This window comes from Gymnoscopelus braueri (assembly GCF_963280865.1).
Source record: "Gymnoscopelus braueri genome assembly, chromosome: 3".
Taxonomy (NCBI): Eukaryota; Metazoa; Chordata; class Actinopteri; order Myctophiformes; family Myctophidae; genus Gymnoscopelus; species Gymnoscopelus braueri.
Genome location: NC_137612.1, coordinates 18,944,576 through 18,958,227, shown reverse-complemented (window position 1 = coordinate 18,958,227; position 13,652 = coordinate 18,944,576). Strand labels below are relative to the sequence as shown.

Here is a 13,652-nt window from a genome sequence, read left to right as displayed (position 1 = left end):
TTTGGTGTATGCGGAGGCATGCTGAATGTGTCACAGCCTATACACTGCATCAAACAAGACAGCATTCTGAAACATGTTATGGCTTGGAAACTAAACAGTACCCTCTATTGGATGACACAGAGATTACGAGTGCTGCTGCCTGATTGTGTGCACTGTCTATTAGTGATGCAGCAGCTGTTGTACATGTAAACAGTGTGTCATCAGTAATTTTGACCACCCTTTACAAAAATTGCATTTCTACAGCTGGCAAGTACCTGACACATAAATAACAGACATTTATAATATGTAACTAACACTTCACAGGTCATTATGTTGTAAGATACAGCGTATTTCTGTAAACCCCATCATTGAATTTTGTCTAAATTCAGTGGGGGTGCCAAATACCCAAGTGTTAACAAGTTCTATTAACCACTTAAGCCCAATATACTTACTAAAATAGACAATCTACAAGCTCGCAACACATCGTGAGCTTGTAGATCTGCTATTTTCACATTTTGTTTTATTTGAATCTTTAATTAATTCATTTGTTTGAAACACTTCACTTATAGTGACATGCCCAAAATAGGGATGCCTATTTGGTTGAAAGTGGTTAATTAGTAATTAATGTCTACTGTCTATCCTAAAAGCCAGATGACTCCTGTAAAAGGGATTATTCATGCCTTCTTCTCAAAAAGCTCATCATAATCAGCACCTGGAAGGGAAAAAAATGAAACCAAAGTTTCATTTATTCCCATTTTGAACATTTACTTATCGGGCTAGCACATGTGGCTTGTGTATTGTGGAACTTGTGCTGCTAATTCCTTGATGCAGTAACCTACATCGGCCTCACAGAAAAAGATGGTGCAGTTTGAAGAGAATTTTTTCATAATTGTGAGGTTTGCACCTTTAAACCATATAGCTGGAGTTGATGTTTAGTTTTGAAATATGTGATAAATTTACATTTTATCAATTTGTTCAGCCAAAACGCAAACAGTAAAGGTTATCGAGTCCATTGGAAGGTTTAACTGAATTAAAAATCTTAGACAAACTAAAACATCAGCAGTTGACAAGCCAGTGTTTTAGGGCCAGAGTCATATTATGTAAAATGCATCATGTATGCCATTGTGCAATTAGTGGTTAGATGCATTTCTATTTAATCTCAGCCTTAGTTCCGACACCATGTCAAAAGCAATCTGTAAGCAGACACCTCATGTGCAAGATTAAAAAAAACAAATAACACTTGATATCACCAACCCCTTGCTACTTGATTACTCCATTTTATACTCTTGTTGCATGAAAAATTTTACTTTCTGAAAGTCTTGGCATGTCATAAAAGGGTTAATGTTAGGCTTTCAGCATTGTCACGGCCCTTTGTGGTGTCTATTGGTTGTCAGCAGGACCAGAATATAATGAAGCTTCTCTCAGTGCATATCTAACAATAACGCCTGGATGTTTTTAAAAAAAAGCTTTTATCCTGAACTAATGAATTTTCCTCCTCAGGGACCTGACATCAAAGACAAGACTGGCAGGATTGACAGCTCAGAAATGCCAAAGGCAATAGCGCTGCAGTGTGTATACATTTGTAGACCTTGCATTTCGTCAGAGCATAGGCACTGGGCATCAACAGTACACAAGTAACCTTGGGGTAAACTCTGAAGGCCTGAAGAACAGCGTGAATGGTTGGCATGCAATCTTGCGTATTTTAAATGTACCACAGACAAACGTCAGCGCTCCTACTATCACAATTAGAGGCAGTACCATTCATGGAGGAGGGATCCAATTAAGATTCGATTTATGTCACACCATACTTAATTCCCCAGATGATCTAGCATTTATTTCCCTGGAGACAAATCTCTTCAAAGACATGTTTAAACAGTCCCTCCTGCGGCTGGATTTATACAATCCACTTATTTCCTCAGAGAGCCAGGGCAAATTCAGCAGCCAAGACAATAGCAGCAGCAGATATTGTACATTTACTCATAACATATTTTGGGGCTTTGGTGCTGAGGCACATGTGAAGATCCATTTATTTAGTTAGAAAAGTGTTGATCCCAGGTAGACATTACTCCTGGAAGTACAGAGGGCTCAAAATGGATTCAGACAGATACACAAACCTATATAATTGGTGAGCTTCTACACAAGCCCCAACAGTAGTTCCTGTGCCCACAAAACTCTCTGGGGAAATAGTCCAATTTGATTAATACGCCGTCTCCAGACTCTCCATATCAAATTCACACTGTGCATTCTTTAGCCTCTAGTTGACATTGGGAAAAACATTTTAACACATTGACCTGGGATTATCAACTTTTTTGGCACACTTTGTAGAGCAAATGTCTTACTGCTCAAGAGAAGGCCCATCAATGTCACAGATGGCCTGGTCACACAGCTGAAGTTTGATCACACTGGAGGGGGAGCATACACGCGTATATAAACATGCGCCACCCACGGTAAATCCAAAGGATCTAACCACCTGCACTTGCTGGTGAGGTGTGTTCAGCATCACTGCCACATTAAAACATTGAGGCAACTGTAAATGAAATTAAAACAAAATAAAAAAAGTGATCTGACATGGGGTAGATAGAATGTTTAGCATACTGTATAAGGCATACAGACTCAGTAGGGAGACATAATGGCTCACTGGCCAAGTAAGCATGACTACCACACATAAAAATGTTAACATTTATTGCTGTTTCTGAATACCGCATTGAAAGCAAAAGCATTCAGAGTATACACAGAAATTATACAATTATATATGGTTTCACAAAGGCAGTGAACACATACTGTATTACAATCTACAAAATCTACTTTACAGAAATTTAAAATTCTAAATATCAAAAAGTACAGCTGCAGAAACGGGTGTAGAACTGTAACCAGTAACTGCACTTGATATCTGTCAGTGGAACGACGTGGTGACATCACAATACAAAGAAAGCGGAAGTCGTCTTTGTACTTACAGCTGGTTTTGGAAACAAGAACTTGCAGACAAAATAAAACGTACTCCAAAAAGTAAGTCATTGAGCTGAAATGATCATATAAATTATGGTGATTCACTGCATCCAAAAAGGTAGCATGTTACATAGGATGCCTCTTCAAAAGGTCAATGTTAAAGTATTCTTCAGTGGGGATGGTAGTGTAATCAGAGCAAAAGTTGGTTAAAATTAATATAAGGACACAATGGACAAAACTACTTCAATGTCTCCCATCGCACGAGGAAACAATGAAGGAAACGAGTACAAATAATTTAAAATAAAAGCCTTGGTGGCACTTGAGCAAAGACAAAAGTTGTGGTGTGTGCGTGTGTAGGGATGTGCTGATGCTGCCGCTTCAAAAACTGAAATGATGCAAGTAAGTCCATCACCAGAACGATAAATAATAAGTGGCTGATGGTGTGGCTTTGTTCTGACCCTTGTAATGTGGTTCTGAAAAATCCAGAGGGCCAACTAAAAACACTGGAACTAAGGGTTACGAAACACAAACCTCTACTTTGTCAAAAACAGCCAAATTGTTGGGAGTGGCAGAGAGAGAAAGAGAAACCAAAACACAGCATCCTAAACAGTTCCATCTTCAAGAAAGATCTCTATCCTCAAGAATTAAACCAAGGCTGAAACAAATCCCTTTTACGACCCACACGTCTCCGGGGAAATTTTATAATAGAAGGTAAGTAAAAATATTCCAGTTAAAAAAAAGAAATAAAAGAAAATCTAAATGTATTTGTATGCCCACATCGATGCCAAGTAGCCATTTTGGAAGAGTGTCCAAAAGCGTGACAAGGCGTTTGTTTTTATCTTGAGTAGGAGGTGCAGTTCTCCCCCTCACCAGTGACAGTCAGGCTGGATTTGAGGACAGAGGTGTTTCATGGTCACAGAAAGGCTGCAGAGGCCTTCAGCCTAGTCCTGTTCCATGGGCTCGTCACTGGTCCCAGTGTTCAAGCTGGCACTTTCCATTGCACCCTCTACGGGGGGCTCTGGCGTACTGCTGGAGGGAGCAGGGCTTGCGTCTTCACTGGCCACTGCGGTGCTCTCCTCGCTGCTACTGCTGCTGCTACTACTGCTGCTGCTGCTGACTGGGTCGCTGTTGCTCTCCTCGCCATCCACGCTGTTCTCTGGGCTCTGCAGGACACCTGCGGGAGCCTGCTGCTCCGACTGGTCCATGTCATTGCCCTCTTCCTGGGAACTGCATGGCAACTCCTTCTTTGCCTTCCCTGCCTCCTTGTCCGGGCCTGCAGTCACTTCCGACTGTGTGCTGGTTGGTTCTGTGAGGGGCGCAGACAGGGGTTCAAGTTTAGAAAAAAAGCTTTAAGTCTAACTTGATCACTCTATCGCGAGGACAAGTACAATTCTGGAAAGCGGGCTCTGAGAAAACTGCCAGCCCATGTAAAAGACAAATCAGACAAATAATTTTACATAAGCTGCCAGAGGATTTCCCAGAGCATTTGAGGGCAAGTATTCAAGAAACAGAACAAATTGGGAAGTGTTGCTGTATGTCAGAATATATATCACGTCCTCCACACAATAGAATGATGAATGAATTCCACCAAAGGGGAGGGTGTGTAGACAACCACGTCTCCTGCACTACACATGGAGTCAGCAGTTTCAACAAGAGAGCAGGTTTATGCCATGGCATCTTATTAGATAGATGCTAAGTTTGATATTTATCTGCTATCCTAACTACTTTGTAGCAGTTGTTTCCGTAGCACTTTTTTTTACTTGACCGCTTACCCTGCTGTTCTTTCATTCAGTTCACTCTGTGTGACTAGTACTAAATGCCTACATTTTAATTGTATCAGCCCAAAGTCGGTGTGCCCATGACGACTCTTACCTTGGTCTTCAATGACCCCAGCAGCTTTGCTGGAGGCCTCCTTCTCTTCGCCGTCTCTCTCGTCCTTCTCCTGGACCATGGCCTCTGCCTCATCAGACAGGGAATCAGCAGCACGTGTAGGACCGAGTGCATCCGCCTCCTGCTCGTCCTCTTCTTCCTCTTCGTCTTCTTCATCGTCGTCAGCGAACTTAAGTCTTTTCACTTCATGCTGTTCGGCCTCCATGTCTTCCTCCTCGTCATCGTCGTCAGAGTGCTTGTTCTTCACCGAGCTGCCGGGACCACTCCCCGAGGCAGACACCTCGCTGAGAGACAAACAACAACCCAGGGCATATCATTCCATTCCCATTTAGTGGTGAGACTATTCATCAAATAATTAATTTCTTTGACTTAATTATTCCATATTATAAAATGTAGATACATGTTTGACTCCTGGGTAAAACACATCAATAACAGTAAGATGTCGGTTTCAGATAATTTTTTATCATCCTATATAATATATTACTGCCATTGTATGGTTTAAAATTAATCGCATAGATTAATTGACATTTTTGGGGATGCAACCTATTCTCTTTGCTATCAACTGACCTGGACTCTTTGTCACTTTCTTGCTCTGTTTCAGGGTCTTTATCGTCAGTGCTGTCGGGCAGCCCGTTGGCTGCTAAGGAGCTGGCCAGAGAAACCTTTGGTCGGTTCACGGGCCGCGGAGTACCGGGACCATTCACTTTTCTGCGAGATGAAGATTTGGTGTGGCAGAACACAAGCACAATTATAATAGAGAATTGACTGCATGTCAATTTTGGATCAAAGAAGGAATCTAACAGTGTTACCTCTCTGTGAATGTAGCCGTGTTCCCAGGAAGCATCACTCCATTCATTCTATTTACACTACTGCATCCGTTTTTCCTGCACAAGCCAGAAGTTCAAATGAAGGGGGGGTGTTAACAGAGCAGTAATCTCTGCTGCAGCAACAGCAATGCCATATTATTATTATTTTTTACAAACACACAGTAGCTGCCACACTTACTCTGAAGTTGGGTGCACACAGCTAACCACCATTACATTCTAGAGGGAAACAAAACACTTACAATTCAGTGACAATACTTTTGAGTGCATTTTAAAGTTCACAGAACATTAAAGACACTCACTTTCTCCACCCCTCTGAGAAATTTTTCTGTTCCTGTGTAGTTCCTCTTGGGCTCTGTGAGCAGCTCACACAGGCGCTGGATTGTAAATGGGATTCTGAAGTGAAAGGAGGAAACGTTTAGATATTTCCCTTTTAGACAGATATACATTAAATAAAAATGAGAATTGCCAGGGTGATTTGCAATGGCAATGGCCTTATTCCGCTGTCATTTTAGAGAATAAGAGCCACTGGGAGTGCACAGGTTAAAAACAGTTCTGTCCAATAAAATAAGTAGCAATCAGGCAGTACTCATTTGTGTACATGAGTCCGGCACCATCCATCATTTGCCCAAAAATGGACCGTATGCAATATGGGACACTTCAGTAGATGGCGCTGTTGTGTTAAAATGTCAAATTGGCAGTAACTTTTTAACACAGGTGAAGGTTCAAAGTGTTTATCATCCAATACAGTGGGTAGCAGCATTATAGGCAATGGAATCCTTGTACTTCAAGCTTCCCCAACAGTGTGAATACCAGTAAAACGGAAATAGAAGATAGGATGGTAAAACCATAGTAGTAATAATAAGTTCGGCAATGTGTTTGGAAGATTATGTCTCTGTTGTAACCACCATGCTTCTTGGCAATAGACTAAAATGAATATCAAGATTATTTGAAACCTTTGCCTCGATTACAATTAATGAACGGTTATTTAAAAAAGTGAAAATAGCAGATCTACGTGTCGCGACACCATTGTGGTTGTATAATACAAGGTGGTCAGACACACACACACAGAGTTCGGAAACTTAACTTGGGCCTATTATTTCTCCCCTTCAATAATAACAATTGATATTGTATTTCAGCTTAACATGTGGGTAGCGCCCCCAAAGAATTTGCCTAAATCCCCCAACATTTTTCTGTTGGTAATCACTCTCGTTTTGAGCGACCTGCTGGCAGGTGTGTGACTGGCACCTGAGAATGGGTCCTGCAACTTTTTGAGTTTGTGTACGCTCCAAGCAGCAACATTGCCTCCATGGAAAGATGCCACGTATCCCTTCAGGATGAGGCCTGTGCAATAAGGCAAGTGGAAGCTGGTGTTCCGTTACGCAGAGTGGCAATATTATTTGGTGTCAACCCTGGCATTTCCAAACTTTAGGACCAAGTTCCATGAGACTGGTGAAGTAAAAAAAAAGTGGCTGGCACACACCTGCCAGCAGGTGTGTTCTGGCAGGTCGCTCAAAACGAGAGCGATTACCAACAGAAGCATATCGGGGGATTTAGGCAAAGTTTTGGGGGGCGCTACCCACACGTTTAGCTGTGTTGCTAATTCCACGATCCTTACAATTTATACCTTGTTGTAAAGGTGACTAATCAACGATAAAAGATATTTAAAATACAATACCAATTGGTATTATTGAAGAGGAAATACGATCTCTCTCACACACACACACACACACACTATTCGATTAACCTTCATGAACAAGACTGGTTATTGGATATTTTCGGTTAATTGCCTGCCCAGCCTTACTTTAGTTTGTACCATTGGAAAGCCTGTTTATTTCCCTTTTAAATGGTGCGCCATTTGTAAGAAACATGCATTTGAGGGATGAGCAGCTGTGTATGTGGGTTGAAAATGTGGCCAAATGCCAATGCTTAATTGGCATTTACTTATTCTGCTGTGCTGCTCATCCCACAAAATAAACAAGCTTTACAAACGGTATAAAATGTATTGCCAAGAAGCATTGTTACAACAACAGAGACATGATCTACTAAACACAATTTATTCTATACCTTTGGTTCTATGTTTACATACGCACATAACACGACAGACTGCTGAAAAAATGACTGCGGTTTGTAACCCAATACCTACCCATTGTATCCCTTTACTATCTTCAGTATCCTTTCCTTCATATCCTCAAATGGAATAGACTCCACATTGGGATTGGCTTGCCCTCTTTGCTCCGGTGCTGAGGCTCTGAAGTCATCCATCACTTTCTCCAATTTGAACAGGAAGTAGGTTTGAAACTGAGACCACTGAACCCTGGAGAAAAACAAATGGTACGCAGAGTGATAATCAACATGATCCAGGACAGTTGGTCCAGCGAATGCATAAAAATGCAATAACTATATTTGAGGTACATTTTTCAACAGTCATGAAAATGCATATAGAAATATTCAGAAAATGGGAAAACGTACTTTAAGCCAGACTCTGAAATTCAACAATATTATTGAATGCAATGTTGAGCATGATTTAACACCTACAGCGCTATGGTGTGCTATTACTTATCCAAAGAAGCATCCAGAGTTAGTGTGTTTGGGGCTTTTAGGCCATGTCTGTAATAAGGGTATCCGTGTTATTTGCTGATCTTACGTACAGGGTCTCTCCAGTCTTGGCAACATGACATAGAAACTGTTCCAGGACAGGAGTGGGCTCCTTCTTTCCTTTCTTATCAAAGTCTGAGGAGAGGAAGACAGACAAGTTACTGAGACAAACTCAAATGGGAGTTTGTTAGCAATCCACAGATGGATGGGCTTTGATTTAAATGCAGTCAAGACGACAACTCTGCTATGATGAAGCGAGATGCTTTGAGCTAAACCAGTGGTTCTCAAAGTGGATTTTAGGGACTGGGTTCTAAATTGACCCTGGCAAGTATGCAACTCTGACAGTATACAAATTAGGGTCCATTTGGATAGTGTCAGAGTTAAGGGAAGACCATGACATGTAAAAGTTTGAGAACCATTGAAGCTAAGCATCTGGCTAATCAGAAAAATACACTGACTGGAAAACGGTCGCTATTTACATAACACATCTAACAGGCTTAAAGGCAGCAACTGTTAGAAGGTGTAGCTAACTCGGTCGCTAGTTCATTTTAGCTAGCTGTGGGCTAGTAAGCAGTGTTGACAGATTCTGTGAGAGAAACAAGCAACCAGGTCTAGGAAAACCAGCCACAAAAGAAGCGACTATGGGGCCACATGTGCACTTTAACATGTACATCAGCTATTTGAAAATAGCAGATCTAAAAGCTCACAACGCGTCGCATTGAGCTTGTAGATCGGCTATTTTCGAATAAAATCTTGCGGGGAAATTATAATAAGCAGATCTGGCAACCCTGCTAGTAAGAGAGGATATAAATCAAATAGTTAATTGTCCAACATGAGCTAAAAGTTGAGCACCAGCAACTTAGATAATCACAAGCTGATAATGTGGAACAAATCATAACAAGACTGTTGTTGGTTGTTAGGTCTGTCGAAACTGACAAATAATCAGTAACGTTAGCTACCTAGCCTACAAAGCTAACCATTTCAGTGTTGCCAGATTTTGTCAGAGAAATAAGCTATGAAAACAAGCCCAAAAGAAGCAATTAATAGGCCTTTAGTGGCCATGAGTTGGGGGAAAAAAGCTCACAGGTGCGACTCGTTGTGAGCTTGTAGATTGGCTTTTTCCAAAATGATCTTGGATCTTGGAAAAACGTAACACAAATCTGGTAGACGGGTCCACTGGCACATTATATTATCAGTCCGCAGACAAATGGGATGCTGTTAAAACCACTGGGTTTAAACAACATTAGGGAACACAAGCCCAAATAAGCAACTACGTTTTAGAAACAAGCCCAAAAAAAAGCGCAAACACCGTTATTTACACGCGACTTCACAGAAAAAAACAAGCCCAAAGTCGCTTATAATAAACAGGCCTGGCAACGCTGAACCATTTCCGTGAAAAACTGCTCGCAATATTAGCATTAGCCGGTTAGCATGTCTAGCTATCGACAGTTAGCTTAGCATCGAGGTCGCTACAACCCATCAATTCTGACAGATATAGGCACCGCAGAAGCGCAAAAACACACGTGTGTTCCGACTTGACACGAAAACTAGCGACGGGAGGTTCAAGTGACCTTTGAGCGCTTCTTGGAGTGAGTCAACTTCCATCATGTCGTCGCCCCTCTGTCAGTCGTCTGGATGCGAAAAGGCAGACTGGCGGCGGCTAGCGTCGTTAGCTACTGATGCTAGTATAGTAGCTGCGTTTTACCAGCCAAGTGTTGCCAGGTTTTGCGAGAGAGACAAGCAACCCTGGTCTAGGAAAACAAGCCCAAAAGAAGCAACTAGGCCCTGGTTACTATAGGGCATTTATGAGCACTTTAAACCTATACACTGCGTCGACACGTTGTGAGCGAAAAAATCTTTAATTATAAAATATTTTATAATGAATTCATGTTTCAAAAATATTCCAAATATTCCACATATGTGGAATATTTTTGAAACATTCTAACAAGTCTGGCACGGGGCTCGGGCTCCCTGGCACAAAACATTTTCAAATGGGGGGTTATAGGGACAAATACATGTTAATTTGGGGGGGTCTGTGACATGAAAATATTTGAGAACCACTGGTTAAAACGATTTAACAATTGTGAAGCAAGCCTAAATAATCAACTACAATTTACAAACAAGCCCAAATAAGCCACCACACTTTATAAACAAGCCCAAAAAACCGCAACCCGCAACTACCAATATTTACAAGCAACTTTACAGGAAAAACTAGCCCAAAGTCGCTTATAATAAGCAGACATGGCAACACTGCCAGCGTCAAGTCTTCTCAGTCTTCTCGAATGAAAATTGGACTTCCGGTCAGTGGACTTCAAAATAAAACACAAGTTGAAGCATAATATGTTAAAATATATATATATATTTGTTTTATTATGACAACCAAAAAAAAGAAAGAAAGGAGCAAAAAACGATTGAGAATGCAGTGTAAATAAATAAACGCTTTCATGCTGTGGCCAATTAACAGTGTTTCTTGTAGACGTTTTTGAGGCATTAAAAAAGGATTGGGAAAATAATTATAAAGTCATGTTCCCACAAACCAGCTGATACGCTGCTTATTTTTAACTATGATATTCTGATATTTTTTACTAATGTGTTCTACTCGTTCTACTGGACAGAGAGAGGTAAGCTTTGATTTCGAAAGCGGAATCAACCAATTTCCGGTGGAACAGTAGTTTATTTAAAGGGCGCGTTCGAAAATACAGCACTGAGCGCACTGGCCAATACAAACTAATAGGCGAGTGTGCTCCGGTGCGTAATTTCCGAACGCACCCTTCATTTGCTACAAAGCTGGCATTGCAAGCAGGTCGCAGGTTGTTTCCTAATGTTGTTTTAAACCAATAGTTCTCAAACATTTTTCAAGTCAAGGACCCCCAAATTAATATGCATTTGTCTGCGGACCCCTATCTGAAAATATTTTATGCCAGGAACCTCCATACAAGATGTGTTGTTAAAATGCTTAAAACAAATATTCCACACATTTTCCAAAAAAAATCATTTTCAAGATTTTTTTTTGAAAATAGCAGATCTAAGTTGTGAGCTTGTAGATCTGCTATTTTCAAATAGCCAATGTATATGTTTAAAGGGCGAAGGGCTCGAATCTTTTGGGCTTGTTTTCATAGACCTGGTTGATGTTTCTCTCGCAAAACCTGGCAACACTGACAGGCAGGCAGTTCTACTTTTCCATAGAGGAAGAATCATTTTTAATATGGCGCTGGCGAGAAGCCTGTTGGTTCAGACTTCAATCCAAAATCAGCCAATATCTTACTTACGGTCGATCAAACAAGCATAATAAAGTCATGCACAAGAATGTAAGCCGGGTGCGGTCGAGGTTAATCAGTAGTTTAATTAAAATGATTAACTAGCCTTGGATCAAGACTATCATAGATGTAGGCTATTTGATTGATTTTGACATTTGCATATCTCAGATATTAAAGCTAAAGTCTTTAAATCAGACTCGATAAAATGCATCTAGGCCTATTAAAGTCTTGATCCGAGGCTAATGGTTAACTATGCCTTCAAGTTTTGCTGACAAAGAAAGTAGTAGAGATGGAACTATATTAAAAAAACTATTTTAACGGCTATAAAACTATATATATATATATATATATATATATATATATATGTGTGTGTGTGTGTGTGTGTGTGTGTGTGTGTGTGTGTGTGTGTGTGTGTGTGTGTAGTAGTAGGGAATTGTTGTTAGTTACTCTTCATCTCCTATAGCTTTTAAAACAACCACCAGAGGGCAAAATTATAACTTTCCCCCTGTAGTGGCCCCAGCACCTCTCATGGTTTTCAGGTGAAATCTCACTGGATGTCCAGCAGTATCCTCAAAGACATACATGCTATACATAAATCCATGTCCTAAATGGAAATTCAGTCAATGAACCATATTATGTATTGTACTGGAACTGGACAAATCAAATATTCTGACATGCCAGGTTGAGTTGGGAGATAGGGTCCATACTCTTCAGCAAATCATCTAGAGGCCAGTGGTTCTCAACCTTTTCAGGCTGTGACCCCCCAAAATAATCATATTTGAACTGGGGACCCCCCAACATAATCATCTTTGAACTGGGGAACCCCCAAAATAATCATATTTGAACTGGGGACCCCCCAGCCTGACAAGCACTTGGGAGTTCAGGCATTACATTTAGTTTGACTCGGTTCCACAGATAAATATTGTGAAAATAGCAGATCTACAAGCTCACAACGCCTCACCACGCCTCTTGCAGATCGGCTATTTTTTTTTACAATTTGTTATATTATTTGACAGTTTGGCCAATGTTTGACCAATTTTTATAGTATAGTTTGTTGATAACCTTTGATGCAGTAATGGTCTATTTTCCTTCTTTTTTTTCTTTCTTTTTAGGTATAAAAAGTCGTAAGTCCTTAAATTGTCACTTCACTGTCATCTGGGGGTCCCCACAGGTTTCGAACCAATGATCTAGGCAAGCATGAATGAACTCAAACCGGGATTAATTAGCACTTGAAATAGGAGATGAAGTATTCAGAATGTCAGAAAAATCCACAGCAGCTCAGCTGAACGTCGTGCTTATAATAGTAAAAAAATATATATATATACTAGAGCATTGGAGGGGGGACAAGGAATGTTTAATATGGGTAAAACTATCAGTGGATGTATGCTAAATTAATGGAATGCTAGACACATAATGGGAATAAGACCTTTTAATATGCCAGGTAACGGCAAAGTTCAACTTTTGGTCATATTTCTACAGTATGTTCTATGCATGGGTGCATTTTGGCTTCTGTTAGCTATACCTTCTGCCATGAGAACCTGTGGACAGAGAAGATGGGTGAACACTTAGAAAATGTACCATAATGTTTAGGGTAAAATTTGTTATACTACACTGTATCTATTCCAGTTTAAAACTGTACAGGTGGCATCAGGAAACATAGCAATGAGTATTATACTGCTTTGAGTTATGCAGGGGGGGAAATATCTATTTATAGATGGTCGTACAATGGAGAATAAATTAGGCTTTACTGGTTCTGCTTTTATCAGACAGCATAGTGGAGAGAAACAAAAGAAAGATATATGGGCTGGATTCAAGCCCATGTTGTGTCAACTATGACCACATTCATGTGCTACACATACCAACTGGCTCTACCAGTTGCTCCAGCAGATACAGAGGACTTCAACTTAAAACAATTCACATAGCGTTGCTGTCGGGCAGAAACCTTGTATCTCCGTATTTCAACACATAAATGTATGCCATACTTTGTCATACAAGAGTCACAAAAAAGTAGCGAAAATAGCCGGTCTACAACAAGCTCACGAGACGTGTCGTGAGCTTGCTATTTTTGCTATTGTATATTTTCTAAGTTAAAGTGAAACTGGTTAAGTGTGTCTGTGGGTTTAGTATCGACTAAATATTAACTACATTGGATCCATTG

At 40.5% G+C, this 13,652-nt stretch overlaps 1 protein-coding gene across 1 annotated transcript; it reads right to left on the bottom strand.

Annotated features, from left to right (window-relative positions):
- Positions 1 to 2,646: 2,646 nt before the first annotated feature.
- Positions 2,647 to 9,923, bottom strand: ppp4r2b (protein phosphatase 4, regulatory subunit 2b). The gene is made up of 9 exons (XM_080425103.1): positions 9,809 to 9,923; positions 8,291 to 8,372; positions 7,786 to 7,956; positions 5,942 to 6,035; positions 5,821 to 5,858; positions 5,625 to 5,699; positions 5,383 to 5,523; positions 4,798 to 5,099; positions 2,647 to 4,231 (listed from the first exon to the last, which is right to left on the bottom strand). The coding sequence occupies exons 1-9, from the start codon at positions 9,843 to 9,845 to the stop codon at positions 3,867 to 3,869; spliced, it is 1,305 nt and encodes a 434-aa protein (XP_080281229.1). The 5' UTR covers positions 9,846 to 9,923; the 3' UTR covers positions 2,647 to 3,866.
- Between the last annotated feature and the right edge of the window lie 3,729 nt (positions 9,924 to 13,652).